The following is a 21,290-nucleotide window of genomic DNA, read 5'->3' as shown; positions in this document are numbered from 1 at the left end:
GCGGTCTGCTGCGCAGAAGAGAGGGGCACGGCTGACGTCGAGTTACGTCTCTGATTGGACAGACGGGACACGAGAGCACTCACAGGACTGTCTGACCCTGCACACCTGCCACAGGTGAACACACTGTCCTACAGGCATGTAACTGTATCCTGAAGGGGAATGAAATTGATTTAATGATGTCAGTTAATGTATTGGTGCGGACAGTATGCTGTCAGAAAGTGTAATGTGCTGAGATTGATGCGTCATATTGGAGTCAGCACACACGCGTACTGTACCCCACATACACACATACAAACACACAGCTTATACAAACAAATATCTACTATATATATGTGTGTTTGCGTGTGTGTGTTGTAAGTCCCCTTTGCTGACATGAAAGCCTAGTCATCAACTTCAGTTCCTTATTGGCAGAAAAGGGGAAGTTGGACAATCTGACCTATAAATCTGGAGAAAGAGAAGCACACAAGTCACTGAGGGCAGCTCTGGTAGACAGGAGCATCCAGGGTGAGGAGAGAAAAAGGTGAAGCCAAAGGTGAACAGGAGGTGAGGGAGGAAGACCAAACAAACAGGAGATGAGTGGAGACATGGCACAGAGCTGCTGGCTGCTGCTCACACTCTCCCTGAAAGGTAAGATCCTGTATGAAGGTACAGTAGGCTACCTGCTGCCTTCATGATGATATGTGCACTGTATGGAAAAACATACAGTATTCTGAATCTGATAAACTGATCAGATACTGGCAGATGTACACAGATGTACACACTCTTCAATGACTGTCATGTGATGTTGCAGTTGGCATAAAAATCTTTGCAATTTCTGGGGCAACAGTTGGGCTTCATAAGGAGCTGCCTGCAACAAACATTTTAATATCTGACACTTTGACTTACTATGAAACATGTTTGTGTGTTTGCTTTGCACCATAAAGGGCCTGCAGATCATTATGAATACATCTGTTGAGTTGTAACTTTCTCACTCTTGAGAAAAAAAAGAAAGTGTAATGTCCAAATAAGCTGTAACATGTAGAGCATAATTTTGAAATAACTATAATATCACAGAATTATATATATTTTTTAATTATTGTTACTAATTATTTTTTAAATCAAAGTTTTAAATGCATTTCCTCAGTACAACTTAGATTTTTTTCTTATTTTACTCTAACTAAATTGTTATAATGTAATAATTGTCCTTTATCATAAACACACGTCCTCTGCCCTTCAGGTATTCTTGCAAGTGATTGGTCAGTTAATCTCCCTTCTGGACCTATCTGTGCTGTGATTGGCTCCTCTGTGGTTCTCCCTTGTTCCTATGACTACCCCAGAGGAGAGGGACAGCTCTCTACTGAGGTAATTCAATAAAGAAGGCATTGTTAGCGCTTGCAGTATATCCTGCAGCTTGTCTCTAACCAGTAGACTTTTTCTGCAAAGTCTAAAATCTGTGATCAGAATGAATGGAAACATGCAGCTGTTGGATGTTGATGAGGAGTAACTGAATTAAAGTAACTATTTTATGCTTGCATCAAGATCTTGGATTACTATGAACATAGCAACTGATATTTTATGATACTTCATTACCTCTATTAGGCAAATAGGCTCGAGAGTGGAGGAGCTGAAGAAGGACAACAGTACAAAGTTTCGTCTGTGATGTGGTGTCTCGAAGAGAGCCGCTGTATCACACCAAGGTATTGTTTAAAACACACAGAAACATACACAAGACCAGACCTGCTGATTATAACAAAGAACTCTCAGCACAGAGCTGAGACAAACATAACAACATATCTAAGTGTGTCTGTCTGTCCGTGTCAGATATGTGTTCCACAGTGATGGTATCTTCCCAGATCCATCTTACCAGAGCAGGGTGCAGTACCTGGAACCAGGAACAAAGAACTGTTCTCTAAGGATTTCTGATCTGAGACAGTCGGACAGTGGAACCTACGTGTTTTACCTCATCACCAACCATCCAACACAGAAGATGCCAGAGCAGAGCGGCATACAGCTCCTGGTGGCAGGTTGGGATATAATCATTACTTACTTACTATTATTAATACTACCACAACTGATCATAATGACAATCAACACCACTACAATCAATATCATCATTATTATCATAATTATCCCCAATAAAAGAAGCATTACCATCACAGTTATCATTCTCATAATTCATAATTATTGAGTTGAAGTACTTGAGAAAATAGAAATGTTAAGTTTTAAACTGCTAAATGAGTTCAGTAATAAAACTAAGTGCAAATACAAAACATGTCAAACATCCAGCAAGTTTCAGTCCTGCTGCACCGTAGTTCCACATCATATCATCACATCATAGTGAAAATGTAACAAGCATGACAGACCACAAATCTTAAAGTTTTAAGACTTCAGCAGTTTTTGACCACACAAAACATCACTGTTTTAAAATGGCAATGGTAAGCACAGCAATAACACTAAGATGATACAGAATGAAATAGAAAAGAGGAAGATGTCTTTAAAGGGCCAACAATAATGTTGTATCTTGTCATATGGGTGGGAGTCTTCACTAATCTGAAGAGTAATTAAATGTTGAAGAATGATTGCAGTAGGGAGCTGGTTTTTATGAATTGTGCCTTGATATCCACCAATTACTTCACCATCATTTTAATGTCTTATATAAAAGACTCTCAGTCTCAAATCAGTTTGCACTGACAAACCAGAGAAGACAGAAGAAGTCTTCTTATTTGTCCTTCCTCTACAGTATGCCGTGACTGTTCTTGTTTGTCTTTGTGTATCATTCATTAGTGCACTGTCTTTTGGTCAATCTGTCTGTTTGTAGTAATTGTTGTTAACTTCAAAAAGTGTTGATGTTTTAGCACTTCGTATGAAGGATTAACCACTTCCTCTATGTAACCATCCGTTTGTGCTATTTATGAGAAGTAGAAGTGAAACTGACCACTGACTGCACATAAATAATAATAATCATATCCTGATATAATAATCAGGTGCTTAAAGTCATGAACCAGTTTCATTTTTCACCTAAATTGGTGTTCGTATCCAAATCACTCACAAGCAAACATGTAAGGACAAACTGATAATTGTCTCTGCTGAACTGAGAAAAAGAGGATTTAGATCAATTCATGGGATTACAGCCTGTTGAAAAACAAGCTGGAAGACTCATTCTGTGTGTGTGAGGAGTGAAGTGGTTGGAAATGGGAAGTGGAGGTGTTGTTCCATCACAAAGATGTTCTTACATAATTATTGAGAAACATGTGTGAAATCACATCTTGTTGTTCTCTTGTTTTTCGCAATGTTGCCATACTGGTAACATGTAAGACTAACAAAACAACCAAAAGGGTAAAGTACAGTATAATAGAAATGAATTATCACACAGCTGTGTATTTGTATTTAGCAGAAATGTTTTCAACCCAGAGTTGTGTACAAATTGTCATGACACACATTCTTCATGACAACAACTGCACAGGTCGAGAGTAATCATCCACTTAAATTTGTATCACTTAGAATATTCTTGAGATTTCATTGAGCAATAAATGCAAAGAGGCTGTAGGTTTAAATATGATATTGTGGTTAGGCCATGAAGAGTTTAGTTTAGCTATTTAGACCTGCTGATTGATTAAAACATCAATTAGTTGAGGGCTAAACAAAATTAAAAAATATTTTTGAACCATTCCTGCAAAAATGCATGAAACAAGAGACTTGTGATTAACCTGGGGGACAAAATGTACTATTTTATGTCCAACTAGATGTCTTGTTATCACTGGTATCACAGGTTTAGTGCTGCCATACAGAGGCTGGCTGAGGACACAGGGGTCAGTATTGTTTTCTGAGAATATGGGGAACTGAAGGGCATCTTTGTTTTGATAAGTTACACATAGTGGGTTTTTAAAGGGTGGGCACTAAGATTTTTATATCCAGTGTCCTTCAATTTCACTATTTAAAAAAATATACAAGAGAAACACAGAAATTTATAAATAAAACTATTTAACATTTTTTTCCACTTGAATTTATTCCTTGTGGGATAGAAAATAACCGATACATAACCATCATGTAGAGTAAGTCTGGGACATACTGCACAACTGTACATGTACGTTGAATAAATGAAACATTGAAAAATATTGAAATCAACAAAAAACTTTCAAAATTATCTGGGGACAGTGAAATACAGTTGGTGTTTTCAGCCCACAAAATATTAAACATCTGGAGACATTCGTGCAGAAAGATCATTTACAAGTAAGCAAAGTTCTGCATGTCAGTATTTTTAGTCAAACAGGTTGTTTTTGCTGATGATGAAATGTACTCAAATATATTAAGTAGTAATCTAACCTCCTATGTATTTAGATTTGGAGAGGAAATGCATTCACTTTTCTGAACTCTTGACAGTGTTGAATTGTTTCTCTGTAGGACTACTACACTAGAAGTCTAAATCACTATACTATGACTCAGTACTTCTACGTAATGTGTAGCCAGTGTATTATAAGTATCAGGTTACTTACACTTACATTACCTGTGCATCTACTAACAACTGACTCTACTTCCCTTATCTCCTAATCATTGTTTTCTCCAGACTCCTCCAGCACAGTCACAGCGTTAGCGAGTCGTTCCAGTGACATCACTGAGGGTGTAGACTTACGTCTGGGCTGCTGCAGCCCTGCGGCCGGTCCAGACACCCGTTTCACATGGTACAAGAACACAAGCACCGACCTTAGATATACTGGACAGACATGGAAAATGAGTGAAGTTACGTCTGCTGACTCTGGCAGCTACTACTGCCAGATACAGACCGGAGACAAAGTACAGAAGTCAGCAATGCTGGACATCGATGTACAATGTAAGTGATGATTGAGCCTGATTTAAGCTGTCTCCAAGACATACAACATCATCTTCAAGATTACAACTGCTTTATTTTCTAATCTTACAAAACCTCCCTTTTAGATCATAGCCATCTGCAAAGTAATGTATTCATTCGTCCATACAATAATTTGTTCACCTATCAATTTGTTCTGTCATACATGAAACTCAAAAAAGCAAAGTTTTTTCTGTGTAGCAACAGGCTGCGGGCAGAATTTCAACAGAGAATTTCTTGAGAGTTGTTTGGGTGGATGAAGAAACTTCCCCGTACAGTTTGAAAATGTGTTTGAAAGAAGTCAGTGTATGTACAAAGTCAAATATGACTTACACTTGAAAGCCAGAGGTAGATGACCTTTGACCTCTTTCTTGTCTAGACCCTCCTCGAGACACAGTTGTCTCAGTCCTTACTGCTGGAGAGCTGAAAGAGGGTCTTCCTGTGACCCTGACCTGCAGCAGTGATGCTAACCCTCTTGTCCGCACATACACATGGTACCAGGGTGCAGCGTGCCTCCCTACAGCAGACAAAAGCTTTCATCAGGGAAGACAAACCCTAGCTGACACAGGAAGAGGCCAAACACTCAGCAGTGTAAACGTCACTACTGATGGATACAGGCAGCACTGCTGTGTGGCACGCAACAGACACGGATCACAGACTTACGTTGTAAGCCTCAGAGATTCAGGAGGTAGGCTTATGAAGATTCATATCATCTGCATCTTGCAGGTTTCACCGACATTCATGTCTGCACCACAATCCTGCAGCACATGATCCCAAACTCTAGCTATGATTCTGAGTGTGTACAAGGATTTGTATACACTCAATTTGGTTCAAATTGTTGCCTACTTTATGTGTCATTCAGAGGAAACACAAAATAGGCAAAATATCATATAAGAAATATAAGTAAACACACATCAACTCCCTTTTTGTTGCATTACATTATTTTCTAAGGAAAAGACTGCAAACAAATGAACCAGGTCCACACCTGCAAGCTGTGTTGACACAAAGTCCAATCCAACATTCATAAATGCTTTTCAGTTGTACATACTCAGCCCCAGGATGTTCTTTGTCCAAAAACTATTATTGAAAAGTACTGCTTAAGACTGTGTGACCTGTAGTTAGCTCTGGATCTCACCACTGTTCTGTTCACTGCAGCAACAACCCCATCAGAGACTTCAGGAGGCAGAACGGTTGTTATTGTCGTGACCGTCGGTGTCCTACTGGCTATTTTAATTGTAGTTGCCTTTATCATGTCAAGGTGAGTTCTTTGCTTCTCTTCCAACCAGACTGTGTTATTATGTTTTTTATCTGCAGTTATATTTATTATCTTTCATCATCAGAAATCCTCAAGGTTTGTACAGTACAATTTGACCTAAAAGCATTCGCTTTAGTACATGTAATAAACATCATAAGTGTGTAGTAAATAAAATCCAGTGTGACATACAGCCTAGCAAGAAGTGATCTGTACATCTTAAACCTCCTGATGCTTCATTCATAACAATATGCATGCATTGATTGCTGCTTGGACTTTTTCAATAACCCAGTGAAGATGTCAGCAATCAAATAACAACTACATACCTAAAATAAGTCACTAAAGGTTGAGATGATACCAACTTAAGTATGAATTTTAGCTAAAAGGTCATCAATGTCTGGGTTACTTTCAGTTTTGCATACATGACAGTCAGTGACAACTATTATCATCAGCAATAATAACGGGTTTCTATACATATTGCTGGATATGCCTGGAAAAACTCACACGACATAGAATTAGCAGTAATTACAATATTTCCCTCTTCTAACATACAGTACATCCAACAGGGAGTTCCTGAGCAGAAGGTGTGAAATAAACCTTTTAAAACCTCAAGAAGTATCTAAATCAAATGATAAATTATGAAATAATTTATGAACTATAGTTCAGATTCTTATAAAATTAAAAGTAAATGTTTTAATTCAATAATTTGTTTGTTCCTTTCAGGAGACGGAAGTCATCCACACACCGGTCATATGTCCTCACTGAGACAACTGCTACAGGACCTTAAAGATCCAGCAGGACCTATTCTGTACAAAGTCTTATCCACAACACCTTACAACCACTAAAAGCATAAGAGACTTTTTATTATATTTAAGTAACTCTAGATGAGTTGACTCAGTAACCTTGCTCTTTCTCTTCAATAACTTCTGTCACTCTTTAGTGGTTATGAACCCTTGATGAAATTATGTACACAGAGGAACAACAACTTCCAAAAGTCACTGTTGACACAAATTCACACAGATTGTGGAAACCTCAAGCTCATGTGACAGACCTTACTGTTCATGCATGCAACACTGGAAAGTTTATTTCCCGTATTTCAAGGCCCTGAGCTGAACATCGATGAACTCACCTGACTAACTGCTTACTTTTAAAATCAGCAGAATGGAAAAGAAAGACAGACTTGTTGGACCATCTTTACTCTGTTGGTGCTGAACTATCTGATAACTTGTTTAAATGCAATTGTGCTGTAGGATGAGCTAAATGCTACTGCCAGGTATTAACCAAGCAATCTTCAAGAAAAAAATATTTATTATGACTGAGAGAATAGACACTTCTTTTGTTACCACTTGTATACCTGTTTTTCTTTATGCTCTAGTTGGTTGCAGTAACAGATGTGAATTTGAATACAACGTCTAAAGTTCATCACATTTCAAAACCACATCCACAGTTATAGTTAGAACTGATACTTTTACTGTTTCCAATAACATACTGTGGCACAGAGTGCACCAAGTACTACAATGTCCAGAACACTGAAGAAGCTGTAACTGGAAGCCTGTTGGTGGTGCTGATGATGATGAGCATGAAAATGATGGAAAATACAGTCATAATGATCTAATTAAATGCGTTAGGCAGTCAGGACTAGGTCACGTTTGTGTGGTTTTCAGTAAACTCTTCAGCATGATAAGGCACCAACAGATACTGACCAGAGCCCTGAGGAGAACCGGAGGAGGATGAAAACCAGGAGGACAGTGACTCTTTAACAACAGGACACACATTTACAAAATGTACTTGGGTATCGACTTTTCATCTTGAGAGTCTATTTTTAGAGTTTTGCATTTGTCTGATGGTTTAAAGTGTGAATAACTGTGGAAACATATTCTATTTTTAAATGATAATTAAGCAACAGAGGAAGTACAGTGCTATATTTCCCAGCTGTTTAAAGAGGCAGTTTCACATCTGTGTACATCAGTTCAAGCTGCTGTGATCAGTTGTATTTACATTTTGAACATTTAACTAATGTTTTTAATGAAAGCAATGGTGCATATATTGTAATGTCACTTATGTCATCTTCCATCATATATACAGAGCTTCACATTTTCTGTACAGTATATATGTATATTACAAAATGTGTAATATCTCAGAGTGAATGAAAAGCTTTTTGTTCTTTCCAGTCCCATTTTTCCAACACTTAACTTTTAAAAAGAAAACTTTCCTTTGAAACAAAGTAAAGAGTTTATTGCACAGCAAAACATTTTAAGCAGCCAGGTGTGAGATGTGTTAACGGGTGTTACTACTGGTACATAATACTATTATTGAATAGTGATCACTGGTTTATTAACTCCTATTACATGATTCTAAATTCTGGCATCTCTATCTGTATGAGGCACATGTTGATCTTTTTTCACCAGTTAATTGTGTGAAGTGAAAACTATAAACTCTGCTTTTTCTGTTACAGTTAAAATACTGTTCAGTAATTCAGAAAACAATATAAAAGCAAAATCTTAACTTCAAAAACATGGGTAACATTAAGGTTTAAAAAAAATTAATAATATTAATAAGTTGGTAGACTGAATATTACAATATTACAAGTTTACCAAAAGAAAATGTACATGTGTATTTTAAACTCAAGGGGGCAGCATATCCTGTTTTGACCATAATGAGGCTGGTCACAGCAGCAGTATATCATATGAGCATGAATATTAAATATTGGCTTAAAATATGCATGTAAAGGTCCTTTCTGAAAAAAGCATCTAGACTTAAATATACAAAGCATATTCACTCAAGCACAGCTATTACTGATGATAATAATATCATTATTACTACTATGTAACTACTACTATGACCATTGCTACAGCAATAGCAAATGGGGCAATACCCAAAACAAGCTTAACTCAGTAACACTTGAAAAACTGTGTTTGACTGATGAAATAGAAAACAGCCATAGGCTACAGTTCTCTTGATAACATAATACCGTCCCTAATCCTTCTGTCTTCAGCATTACAGAGAGCCTTGAGAAGGACTGTGCATTTACATTGTCAGGTGGAGGAGTGAGGGAGAAGTGTAGCTACATTTCTCAAGCAGGCAAACTTGTTGTTCAACTGTAACTCCAGCCTCCAACATAAATACAAATCAAAGACATTCCCGTGCCAATGTACCAAGTCATAGTGTAATCATGAAATGTCATCATGCGTCTCTGGTTTCTTTAAACAGGCATTTCTTTCTGTGTAGCCTTGTTTTTTTGACCCACCAAGATGTTGCTGATGTTTTCATAATCGGGGCTGTCGTCCTGAAACGTAAAGACACAATATGAGACATTTTGTAATTAAATAAACTGTAATGAGGTAATTTAAACAGGCCTGGGTCGTCCTCCTCACCTCTTTGTCCACAGCAGACTTACTTTTACGCCTCCTTTACATGAAATAAGACAAGATTGTTCACTGAACTCATCAACATTCATGACACTCATAATAAAATTAACCATGATTAACTGATATAAAGTGAATCTGTATATAACCAACTTACCAAGCCCATACAATGACCAGTGGAAGCAACAGCACAATAACAGATAAGACTCCAATACCAACAGGGAGGATGAGATGGTGAACTATTAGTAGAGAGAGAAAAAGTGTGAGAAAATAAACTTCAGACCCACAACAGAATTTCAAATTTTCCTCTTTTAACAAACATATATGGTTAGAAATATTGAAGACATCATAAACATTTAGTCCTATTTTATAGAATCAGTCCATTTCAACAGAGACTATTGGACTGCATGGTTACATATGTGATGAATAAAATTTTAATTTTAACTTAACATTATAAAAATCCTTCCAATCTAGCTAGTTTTCAATGTTTGAACTTGCAAACCCCATTGGAAAACTTCTGCTTAGCAACTTTACCTTAACCCTCCTAATGTGTTTCAAAAAGGGTTTACACCTTTAGTGTTCGCGGGTCAAATTTGACCCGTGATTGAATTCATTAACAAGCACTGAAAAAAATTATTCATCCATAACTAAATATATATATACTTACTTTGATATTTTATGTACCTTAGACCACATTTAACTTACAATGCACAAATTGTTTTTAGTTTAAAATGGGAACAATTGATCTATTTTATTGCTTATGATGAACAGAAAGGCAAATAGGAAAGAGTGGGGTGTGTGTGCGTGGGATCCATATTTGCTGCGTACCACTAGTTTTTATATATCTATCTATTTTTATAGGATTTCATCATTATTATTTTTGATTTGTTGTAATTTTTGTTATTCATGATGGTTTGGCAACATTTACTATGTATTTCTCTGTATAAACAACCCATAATTACTACTGGGTCAAATTTGACCCATAACACAACAGACATAACTTTTTTCTTATAGGCATTAAAGAAACAATAAAAATGATCAAAATGTATTTTATTGTATTCAGTAGGCCATCGCAGAGGATAAAATGAAGCCTTGTTTTGATCAAAAAGAATTAAATGTTTCACACATCGAAACTTGAAAATGGGTCAAATTTGACCTGAACACAATAGGAGGGTTAAGTGAGAAAGAATAATCAACCAATCAGGGTCAAGTATTGTGTGACCCTTATTTTAAAAAAATAATGAAAATTATGTTGGATTAATTATTATCTTGTGGGTAGGTTAATAATAATTAATAAATACAATACTTGAATAGATCATAAGTGCTTTGTGTATCAATAATCTCGCAGCCTGCATACTTACTGTTTGATGAGTGCAGTGTCAGCAGCACTTCAGTTGAGTTGTTCTTCCCCAGGCGGTTCCTGACCTGGCAGAGATAGAGTCCAGTTTGGGACGCCTCCAAAGAGGGAAGAGAAAGCACCTGTCCTGTGCCCACCTGGAACAGCTGCGAGCTGGAAGAATCTGTCCTCTTGTACCAGGTGTAGCTGTCTGCTGCTGGGTTAGATGCACTGCTGCATGTCAGATTCACACTGCTGCCTAGTGACACCTGTCCAGAATGACTCACCTCAACAGAAACATTCAATGGAGGACCTGTATAAAAAACACGACACCAGTACAGTTAATATTAATTATTATCTTGTGGGTAGGTTAGTAATAATTAATAAATACAATACCTGAATAGATCATAACTGCTTTGTGTATCAATAATCTCGCAGCCTGCATACTTACTGTTTGATGAGTGCAGTGTCAGCAGCACTTCAGTTGAGTTGTTCTTCCCCAGGCGGTTCCTGACCTGGCAGAGATAGAGTCCAGTTTGGGACGCCTCCAAAGAGGGAAGAGAAAGCACCTGTCCTGTGCCCACCTGGAGCAGCTGCGAGCTGGAAGAATCTGTCCTCTTGTACCAGGTGTAGCTGTCTGCTGCTGGGTTAGATGCACTGCTGCATGTCAGATTCACACTGCTGCCTAGTGCCACCTGTCCAGAATGACTCACCTCAACAGAAACATTCAATGGAGGACCTGTATAAAAAACATGACACCAGTACAGTTAATATAAAGTCACTTATGGTCTGCATTTTTTGCACAAGTAACTTAACATCTGCCAAAACCCTTTTTGGTTGAAATTTGTTTGGTTGTTTCAAATCTCTTGAACTTGTAACACCCAACAGTGATGTCACAGGGCCCTGGAATAAACTTTAAAGGTGCCCTGTAGAGTTTTGTAACCAAACAACAGTTATTCATCAAAACTCATTGTGTGATCTAACAAAGGTATTGAATTAATTTCCTTCTTCATAAAACATTTGCAAAACTATTTTTTAAAGTATTTTAAGTCCTGCATTGTTTACTTCCATGTTTTCTAGCTTACAGTCTTCTTCTTTCTGCGTTCTCTAGTGTAGTGCTGCGTTACACTGCACATTAGAGCCACCTGTAGATCAGTGGCATCAAACGATTATTAGGATTGTACAAGATTTCATACTTACTTTCATACTTACTGAAAGTAGTACATTGATGATCCGACCATTTCAGCCAAAGCAAGTCAAAAATATACTTTGTTTTTACTTTATCTCATTTTTAAGCCTCAGTAAGAAAATGAGTTTCAATCAAACTCCAAATCCAAATGCAACCATTAAAGTATCATTTTTAAGTACAGCTTGCAAAATTCATTGTTCATAGTCAACTTATTTACTCTACTTACTCTGAACATCCAGAGCCACAGGGTCTGATTGCACAGACTCCTGTCCTTTGACAGCACATGAATATTTCCCAGAGTCCTCTGCCTGGGCCTGGAACTCTGGTTTGGCTACTGGATGTCCATCTTTGAACCAGACTGTGGTGGGAAGTTGGCAGGATGTCCCACATTCAAGAATCACATTGTCTCCGGCTCTCACAGTGTTTGGGATCACTCTGGCACTCAGCTCTGGGCATCAATCAGTTCAAGAAACAAAGAGTATAATATTCAGAACAGCTGAAAATACCCAAATTTGAATTCAGCAGAGTAACACTCAATGTGGGAGAATTTTACCTGTGACAGACAGATAGACTGATTTCCTACTTCGCCATCCATATGTGTCCGTATCAAACCTGAAGTAGTAATATCCAGTGTCATTATCCTGCAGGTCATGAATTGCCAGGCTACAGTCATGCAGCTGGTCACCAAGATATTGAACACGACCTTCATATGAAGTAAGGTTTGAGAGCTCAGTCCGTTTCCATGTGCCATTTTTGAATCCCCCCTTGGACCACACAGTCTTTCTAACAGTTTCCCCAACTGTGTAGTTGTATGAGCACCTGAACTCCACTGATGATCCTTTCAAAACACATGAAGTTCGGGTTTCAAAAGTCACTGACCAAGCACTTACAGTTCCTGCAGACAGATGTGTTTTATTAGTTTTATTGATTTACATGCAGACTTTAAAAAAAAAACTTCTTCCAGGATATTGAAATAAACAGCAATAACTTTAGGATGTGATTTAAAATAATTAGAGGCCAAATGTTTGTTTTCAGAAGTTGGAGAGGGGAGGTCTAAAAGTATATGAGAGCAGTGGGGGTGAGCAAAATGATAAAGTTGCAAGCCATAAAACCAAAACAATAAGCTGAAAGATGCTAAAATGCTCCATAGACTAGGGTAATCCTCACTATCACATACAAGAAGTCATGTGATCCATTGTTAATTTAAAATTTTAATTAGAGCCACTTTGTAACAGTTAGATAATTTTGTATTTGCAGCTTTAACAAAAAAGACATCTGACCATTATTCCCTTAAAGGCCTACCCAACTTTATTTTCTTTAGATTTAGAATATATCATTATTGGACATTCCCACCTCTACATCAAAATATGATTTTTTTAAAAATTGCTGAAACAAAGGAGTTTTCAATCCTGAGTGCTGCCTGCAGGTCACAACGAGCTCCTCCATTCAGAGGCTGTATCCAAATGTCCTGACTTCACTACACTTGAAGACTTGAAGGAAAATTGCAGTTTATTTCAACCTCATGTATTTCCCATAAATGTGGCCATTGTGGCTCGATGTATCTTCCTAATTTTGCCCTCTCCAGCTCTGTTACAAAGACTGCTGAGCCTTACATCTTTCCAGATAAATATGATTTTTACATGATTGGCTCCAAAAGTTTGCTTCTGAGTCAGAATGAAAGTAAACACAGAAACTACACTGCACAGTACTGAAACTCTATATCCGGGGCAGCTTGCCGGCTAACCAAACCACCCTGCACATTCATCCACACATAGTTTCATTAAAGTAACATTATTAAGAAAAAATGTCTTTCCTTACCTGGAATTACAAGCAGACTAATCAGAATCCAACTTTCCATCATTATTAAAATCAACCTATAAGATGATGACACCGGACACAGCTCATTACTATTCAGTCTACAGACAGCAGAGCACTGAGATTAGTGTAAAACTATAGACACATTACTTATAAAGTAACTGAAGAACTGAAAAGCAGAAGTGTGAGGGTGCCCCCACCGCTTCCCGGCTTCTTCTCAGCAAAGTCAGGCACTCAGAGAGTTGGAAAGTTTTAGAAAAAAGCACACGCACACAGATATGCAAAGTACTTGTGATATGAGGGGAAACAAGTCACTACACAACACATGACAGGTGATGCAGTACACGCTAAGTATCCAGGAGCACATTGCTGACTCACTGCTTTGTAAATTCTTGAAGGCAATTTTTTTTTGGACCAGGAGGTGGAGTATGGCAGCAAAATGAATAAATTAGACCAGAACCATGCCCCTCTTCAAATGAAAAGAATGTTTATTACAAGTGATATCCACATAGATCTGACACAAAGCTGTAAAAAGTTAAGAGTTTTTCTATATTACGGTCTGCTGCTCTCCACAAATCACATTTGATTGGATACATTTATGTACTACAGCAAGCCAGAGTCATCGAACATGTGTTTTATAAGAGGGAAAAAAGAGATAAATTGACATATTTGGCATAGCTAGGCCCATACCAAGAAACTCAGATGCAGGATTAACTCAGACACACAGGATAAGAGCTGTATTTATTTTTTGTTTTGTATCTTTGCTGTTAAAAAAAAAAAAGGAGAAGAAAAAAATGTTGTGAAACTGGGAACTTGCGGTCAACACTTAATCTATTCATCAACTCTGCACTTTTCGCAATGCATCATTGCTTTTTTTCTCAGTTTTCTTGACCTTTCTTCTTCCTCCATCAAAATGAAAGGTAAAAAGATAACGTTCAACATCCTGCAGACTTGTGTGTAAGTCTTTGCTTTACTAAGTCAGTCTACCTGGCACTCAAAGTAGCTTTAAAGGAACAGTTTGACTTTTTGGAAAATATACTTATTTGTTAAGGGTGTGGGTACGAAAAAGGGGCTTTAATAATTGAAATCCAAGAAAGGACAAGAAAGACCAAGTTCATCTGGTGGACAGGTGGAGAATGGCAAAACCGAGGGAGGAGAGTGTGGGGCTGAAGGCAGGGACAGAGGTAGAATGGGCAAAGGAAAAAGAACAAAAACAAACAGGGCCAAGGAAGGAAATGTGACACTTATTTGTTTTCTTGCTGATAGTTAGATGAGAAGAAACAACTCTCAGTGTCTATCCATTCAATACAAGGCGTAGCTTAGCTTAGCATACAAACTGGAAACAGGGGGAAACAGCTAGCCTGGCTCTGCCCAAACATGGCCTTTCCTGCCACCTCTAAAGTGCACTAATTAATATGTTATCTCATTTTTTTAATCCATTAAAAACAAAGTGTGAGGCCAAAGTGAAACTCTAGAAAGTGATTGCTCCCAGCCAACAAATAGTCCAACACTTTCACACCCTGTAATATAGCATTTGTAATATTTAATCTTAGGTTTTTGTACTCAGTTTGTGGTTTCTTAAAACTTTCAACTGTTACTGAATGTAATCTTCCTTGATATCTAACCACTAACGACATAATGCAATCTATTGCATCAGGCATCATCAAAATAAGAACAAGTGCAAGTATGTGTTGAAGGAGTGATGGCAGAAGTAGTTTCCACTGCGATGGCCACAGGCCAACCTGCTTGTCCTTCATAAAGAAGCAAGCCTAAGTGAGGGAGGGATAACAGTGTGTGTGTGTGTGTGTGTGTGTGTGTGTGTGTGTGTGTGTGTGTGTGTGTGTGTGTGTGTGTGTGTGTGTGTGTGTGTGTGTGTGTGTCTTTGAAAGTAAATGGGGCAACAGAAAAGTGTTGCATGATAAGCTGACATTCCCCTAGTGGCTATTATTGGTTCTGGCCGGCCGGGCCTGCTCAACCTGTTTGTTTCTCATTTACAGAAATCTGTCTTGTAAATCTGGAAGATGTCCGGGTTCCCTCAGGTGTCTTTTTGTTTTTAACTCCTCACCTGGTTAGAGAGGGAGGATGAGGTGAGGCAGATCGAGAGCTATAGAGAGAGTCAGAATGTGTGTGGAGACATTGACAGTCCAGATGTATGTAAGACTACCATAAAGCTTATTTTAAAAGGAGCACAATCATCACAAATAAGGAAGCTGCCTGCAGACCTGCCCAGTTCATTTTGTGGTTTGTGTCTTTTTTTTACATTTCAAGTTAGTTGTTCTTTTTTCTTTATTTTTTGCATTTTTCTCAGGAGCATGTTGACTGTGTAAATGGCATTGTAACATTAGTAAGATGAATGATTATTGGACCAAAAACATATAAAAAGCTGTTTCATATAGAGGGAGAAAATACAAGATTGTTGTGCTTCGTGTCTCTCGGTAACATGGCTGTTGGATCCAACGAGTTTGAAATGTAACAATCAGTAAAAGTGAACATTATTCAGGATTCATAGCTCATAACACTAAAGGTTTGAATCAGAAAGTTAAAAGTGTAGAGGCATTCTCAGAAAAATAGTTAATAACATCTTTTTGGAAACATGTCTGATATATTACTCAGACCAAATATTCCCACCCAGCTGACAATGTGATGAAATATAGGCCTTTTTTCTGCACAGTTGGGTATAACCTAAAATAGTAGCAATTTTTTCGTATGAAGTAGCTTTTTATCTGTATCTAAAAAACATGTTAGTGTGAATGCTACTTTGACAGCGCTATGTTTGTCTTATACAGTAGTTGCTCATCAACAACTTACATTCTGTGTGCTTCAAACTGAAACAAGAGCACATATGACATAGAGAGTCATAACCTATATGTGTTGTAATCCTATATTGTTGTATGAAAAGTTATTTTGTCCAAACCTGAACAGATTATAAAGAAAACTTATGGAATAAGAGATACACAGAAGAGAGAAAAAATGGAGAAGAGGAAGAAAGGAAACCTGAGGAAGAAGGTGAAGGTTTCTCATATCTGCTTGTTGCTGCTGGCTCTTCTCCAAATCACCACACCCTCCTCAGGTAACTAACCATGATTTCATAATATAAGATTTATATATGTTGTGCTTAAAGTTTCCAGTGCATGCTCACATTACAAACAACACATCTCCAAAATGAAAATATCTGTATGTGGCTATGAATGAATAAAGAAGTCATAGCAGGAAATGATTAAAAAACAAAACTGAACACTGCAGCATACAGGAAGCTCTCACCCCAGCCGGGGTCAATGTTTTTTCCTTTGGAAGACTTTCGGTGCAACTTCAGTCAATGGAGAATTTTTGTATTGCACTTCCTCGTTCCTCTTATAAATCTTTCCACCTTCCCACAGAAATGCACCAAGTAAACCCAGTTTTCCAGTTATTAGAATATTCCATTGTTTATGAGGGCAGTGGAGGGACTTTGCTTGAGGTCACATATTAGATGCTAAAGTCTCTGGTGACATTTAGTGTCTGATTGCCAGCACACAACAAGGATGGATGAATATTTTTTTGCATATAATAACAAGAACTCAATAATACTCTGAGTAAACAATGTAAAGGGTTAAAAAGCATTTTTTTAGCACAAACTCCACCACATTTAGTATGTGTGTATATGAGGGGTAATGAATCTGACCTATAAAACAGACTTTTGTTGACATTTTTCTTTTATAATAAGCTCAATTTTTAACCATTTGAAAGTGATGTTTTTTACAGTAATAACTATGCTTTAATTATCTGTAAATTTGTTCAGTGTTGAAACACTAAATCACACTTAATCCCTCTTCCAGCTCAAAATGCCACCAATGCCATCCCTCCTGTCAGTTCCACCACCACTTCAGCAGTAAACCCTGCAGCTCTCAGTTACCGCACACGCCCAGCTGACATCACTGTGGCTGTGGGAGAACCTGCCGTGTTTCGCTGTGGAGTTCCTAAAGCATCTCCAAACCTCACATTCACCTTCTACGGGAGTCATGGCAACTACAGCCTCACCTGCCCTCATGGCCACATGGAGGATATCCCCCAGGTGAGGTGGTGACTGCCTGCTTCTGTATTTACTCTTACTTTACCCTCCTCTCCTGCTCAGTAACTCACACACACAGACACAAAGCTGAGGAGGTAATATGAAAATGTCAGAAATGATTAACATTATTTAACATTTTCTGCCAAGTTAAGCCTGCACATAAGAGTCAAATATTGGACTATCCTGAATCGCATTACACAAGAGCCAACAACAACTACAGCATAGTTGAACCACATTTTGGGAATCTAACTTGGTTTGTGGTTTCGTTCAAGGAGAAGAAGAAACAGTGAGTCCAAGAAGGCCTAGCTGGGATTAAGCTTTTCAAGATAAACAAGGTATCACTGTAGGACCAGTGCAGCAGTAACAAAATATCCCTTAAGGTTTTTATTTACATTAAACCTCATTTGTGATGTTAGTATTGTTGATAATTTAATGTATTTTTCCAGCCATTTTTAATAGCCATTGAATCTATTGGCATTTTGTTACTGGTAGTTTTCATTGTTAGTGGCGAGATCCAGCTTTATCGCACAGGATTCAAATAGCACATAAGGGATCCACAGAAACATTGCATACATGTACTGAATATACAAGATAAAAGACTGCACACATGCATTTCACAAGATGCAGAAATTCAGTATGTTTGCTACCCATTGGTCATTTTGAATAGAAATATTCAAACACACTGGCCCATGCTACCAGGTGCTGCCATATCAACCCAAACTGAAGTCTTATGGATTATAACTTGAAGTTAAATTATAATTTAGTTAAGTATAAGTATTAAGTATTTAGATCATTATCATACATTTGCACATTGTGAACCTGTTGTTCAACTGGATGTTAATGCCTTCAGTGGCACTTTGACCACCTTTTATTCCAGCGGCTGCTGCAGTGACGCTCCACCCCTCATTTAATCACATTTAATGTCTTCCTGTGAAACACTGTTCGTTTTTCCATTTTCCATATTTATTTTCTTTTTAATCTCTTATTCTTTTGCCCACGTCCTTTCTTCTTCCTCTCTTCATTCCCTTCTCTGTCTCTCTCCTCAGGCTCTCTATGGAAGTTGCGATATGAAGGAAGAACAGTCATTGGCTGTGTGGACCCTCAAGGGAACCTCTTTTTCTGACAATGGCACAAGAGTTGTATGTCAGCAGTTAAACAATCCTGATGCATCTACTGCCGTCCTACATGTTTATGGTGAATACTCTTCTATGTCATTCATATTAAATAATACTTGCTAATCTCTTTGTTGGATTTCTAATGAACCTTAAATGCACAAAACCAGGGGAATTGAAGCTTAAGTGTAGACTGCTTATCATTGTCCTCAGCTGAAAAACATAATAATCACTATTATCACACAGAGGAAACACCACATACCACCACTTTCTCTCTGACTCAAGTGTCCAGTTTAATTCATTCATCATCTGAGCATCAATTCAATTATTATTTCTTCAGTATTTTGTTTACAGGAAAAATACATTTTTAAACAATCTGCATTCCTTTAATTGTTTTATCTACATGCTCGTTGGTAGTCTGTCTTAAAGCTTTCAGTCATGCAGACACTTCTGACTTATGCTTCTGACTAATCAAGGAAAATCCTGTAATTAAAAGCAACTCATAATCACAGGTTAATACGCAGCAGTGGTCTCAGAGAGGAAGTTATAGTTTCTGACTTGGATTAGATTTGGTATAAACTCCAATTAGTCATTCTCTACCAAAATTTCTGTGCTAAATGCTCCTTTGTACAAATATATTTCACAGATTTTAGTTGGTTTTTTAAAAGTTTTCCCAGTGTTTTCTTTTTGCTATATTTCTGTAATTTAAATTTGATCAGTGTTCCCTTTTTTCTAACTAACCCTAACCTGCATCATGTTTTCTTCACTTGTAGATAACGGCACCAGCTATGCCATTCTCATTGGCTGCACCATTGGGGCCTTCTTTGGCATCCTGTTGGTGTTTGGTTTATTGTACACCATGCTGCTGAGATCTGACACCCTCCAGAGATGCTTCAGTAAGTAGTGGCTTAAATTCAAATACCTTCACACCCTGAGATGTAGCCAGTGAATTAACTTTCAGGAACCATACTGTAGAATTAAAGAACGCGTATTCTGGTGTAAAAAAATGTAAATCCAAGTGAAGAGACTGACAGTAGATTGAAAATCAAGTAAAATGTGATGTCTTTGTGCCTACAGGGGGAAAAGAAACAGAAGATGATATGACTACAATAGTAACAAAGGACGAAAAGGAAACTTGAAGCCAAGGAAGAGATAATGAAGATGTTATTTTGTTACATAACCAGAACTGGACTCCATTAGCCATCAGACCAGCAGAGGATAGAAACAGGAACCCACTATTTCTATTTTTAATCCTTTGATCAATCTAAGTGAGGTGAAAGCTGGATTGAATCCAGGTCTGGAGATGATGTCTGAAATATCTTGAGGCCAGATCCAGTCTGATCCCTTATAGCTTCAGTTCTTTGTTCTGGCCTCAATAATTTGGACCTTGGGTACATTATTCACACCCTAACAGTGCATGCTATAGCACTGAGCACTTCAAACAATGTACAAAATATGATTTCCTTTTCCCACTTCTGGAAGGTTAGTGCAAGTCAATATGCACTGACTTTACATACTAAAGTCATATGTTAATTTCCCGTTCTGTGATGGCTAAAAACAATTCAACATGTGTGTAGGAAGCAGCAGTCAGACTGTATTTAGTTTTGAAGAGCAAGGATTTGGAGATACAATTGTCAGCTGCAGTTCCAAATTTATCCACTTGAGGGCAGCACTCACCCAACTTATAACAAGCTGGTATAGTCACTCTAGAAATGTAAATAACAAACAAGTTAAAAAAAAAAAATCAATCTCTTTTTCCATCAGAACATGTTGAAATCGCTATTCCTTTATTTGGGATTTAGTCAATGAAGTAAATTAGATGTGTTAATCTTCTCATCAGTGTTTTTATATATTTGCAATGTTAAAAAATAATGTCCTAATGCTTTTGTGGTTAATCAGTCACTGTCTTTGCATAAAGGCTAATTAAAATTGTTCAAAAGTTAACAAAGATAATCTCAGGGATAATTTTGTGTTTTTCTGCTGTTGTTGATGTTTATTGTTTATCTTCATTCTGCCTTTTAATTTCTCTGGGTATTTTATAATTGCATTACTGTAATATGCTCTCATTTCTTGTTTGTTCTCACTTTCTTGCTGTCAGTTGACCCTGTACAATATGTGAGGTACACCAGAAATCAGAGCTTGCTCTAAGTTTGTGGTCTATGATTAAATAAAAGTTAAATGACGTGAAAAGATGACCTTAGTGCTCTTAAAAAGGATTCACTTACACCTCTCATGTGCCTGAATCTTACTTTGGGTGTGCTGTTCGGAAACAGACTGAGGAATCTTAGATGATTGGACGTTACACCAGAGGGAAAGGTGCAATGTATGCCATCATCAGAATATCATGCAGT

General features: G+C 37.6%; 3 protein-coding genes across 5 annotated transcripts; 2 read left to right on the top strand and 1 right to left on the bottom strand.

Annotated features, from left to right (window-relative positions):
- The first annotated feature begins 31 nt into the window (after positions 1 to 31).
- Positions 32 to 8,212, top strand: LOC122987685 (B-cell receptor CD22-like). Of its 2 annotated transcripts, XM_044359690.1 has the most exons (9): positions 32 to 114; positions 412 to 627; positions 1,217 to 1,341; positions 1,579 to 1,676; positions 1,801 to 2,003; positions 4,544 to 4,807; positions 5,202 to 5,510; positions 5,978 to 6,080; positions 6,798 to 8,212. In XM_044359690.1, exons 2-9 carry the CDS (start codon positions 573 to 575, stop codon positions 6,859 to 6,861), a joined length of 1,221 nt encoding a protein of 406 aa, XP_044215625.1. In that variant the 5' UTR covers positions 32 to 114; positions 412 to 572; the 3' UTR covers positions 6,862 to 8,212. The 2 variants fall into 2 exon arrangements, with proteins under 2 accessions (XP_044215625.1, XP_044215626.1); XM_044359691.1 differs by lacking the exon at positions 32 to 114 and having other exon boundaries at positions 305 to 627.
- Positions 8,213 to 8,823: 611 nt separating this feature from the next.
- LOC122987682 (B-cell receptor CD22-like) lies at positions 8,824 to 14,012 on the bottom strand. 2 transcript variants are annotated; one of them, XM_044359687.1, is made up of 8 exons: positions 13,783 to 14,012; positions 12,518 to 12,859; positions 12,191 to 12,412; positions 11,227 to 11,514; positions 10,801 to 11,088; positions 9,597 to 9,678; positions 9,449 to 9,482; positions 8,824 to 9,360 (listed from the first exon to the last, which is right to left on the bottom strand). In XM_044359687.1, the coding sequence occupies exons 1-8, from the start codon at positions 13,823 to 13,825 to the stop codon at positions 9,277 to 9,279; spliced, it is 1,383 nt and encodes a 460-aa protein (XP_044215622.1). In that variant the 5' UTR covers positions 13,826 to 14,012; the 3' UTR covers positions 8,824 to 9,276. The 2 variants fall into 2 exon arrangements, with proteins under 2 accessions (XP_044215622.1, XP_044215623.1); XM_044359688.1 differs by lacking the exon at positions 10,801 to 11,088.
- A 1,878-nt stretch (positions 14,013 to 15,890) lies between these two features.
- On the top strand, positions 15,891 to 21,071 carry LOC122987871. Its single transcript, XM_044359910.1, has 6 exons — positions 15,891 to 16,020; positions 16,702 to 16,849; positions 17,595 to 17,830; positions 18,874 to 19,021; positions 19,713 to 19,835; positions 20,017 to 21,071. The coding sequence occupies exons 2-6, from the start codon at positions 16,750 to 16,752 to the stop codon at positions 20,076 to 20,078; spliced, it is 669 nt and encodes a 222-aa protein (XP_044215845.1). The 5' UTR covers positions 15,891 to 16,020; positions 16,702 to 16,749; the 3' UTR covers positions 20,079 to 21,071.
- Positions 21,072 to 21,290: the final 219 nt, after the last annotated feature.

The sequence above is a fragment of the Thunnus albacares genome, chromosome 8 (assembly GCF_914725855.1).
Source record: "Thunnus albacares chromosome 8, fThuAlb1.1, whole genome shotgun sequence".
NCBI lineage: Eukaryota > Metazoa > Chordata > Actinopteri > Scombriformes > Scombridae > Thunnus > Thunnus albacares.
The sequence above is the reverse complement of the archived record's forward strand: the minus strand, read 5'-3'. Positions and strand labels throughout refer to the sequence as shown.

Bases quoted from the DNA above. Each gene is read 5' to 3' on its own strand.
- LOC122987685 (XM_044359690.1), top strand. From the start codon at position 573: ATGAGTGGAGACATGGCACAGAGCTGCTGGCTGCTGCTCACACTCTCC. The intron at 628-1,216 runs GTAAGATCCTGT...TCTGCCCTTCAG, and splicing joins GCTCACACTCTCCCTGAAAG to GTATTCTTGCAAGTGATTGG. The intron at 6,081-6,797 runs GTGAGTTCTTTG...TGTTCCTTTCAG, and splicing joins GTTGCCTTTATCATGTCAAG to GAGACGGAAGTCATCCACAC.
- LOC122987682 (XM_044359687.1), bottom strand. From the start codon at position 13,825: ATGATGGAAAGTTGGATTCTGATTAGTCTGCTTGTAATTCCAG. The intron at 11,515-12,190 runs GTAAGTAGAGTA...TTTTTTATACAG, and splicing joins TGTGGCTCTGGATGTTCAGA to GTCCTCCATTGAATGTTTCT. The intron at 9,483-9,596 runs GTAAGTTGGTTA...TTTCATGTAAAG, and splicing joins CTGGTCATTGTATGGGCTTG to GAGGCGTAAAAGTAAGTCTG.
- LOC122987871 (XM_044359910.1), top strand. From the start codon at position 16,750: ATGGAGAAGAGGAAGAAAGGAAACCTGAGGAAGAAGGTGAAGGTTTCT. The intron at 19,022-19,712 runs GTGAATACTCTT...CTTCACTTGTAG, and splicing joins TGCCGTCCTACATGTTTATG to ATAACGGCACCAGCTATGCC. The intron at 19,836-20,016 runs GTAAGTAGTGGC...TTGTGCCTACAG, and splicing joins CACCCTCCAGAGATGCTTCA to GGGGAAAAGAAACAGAAGAT.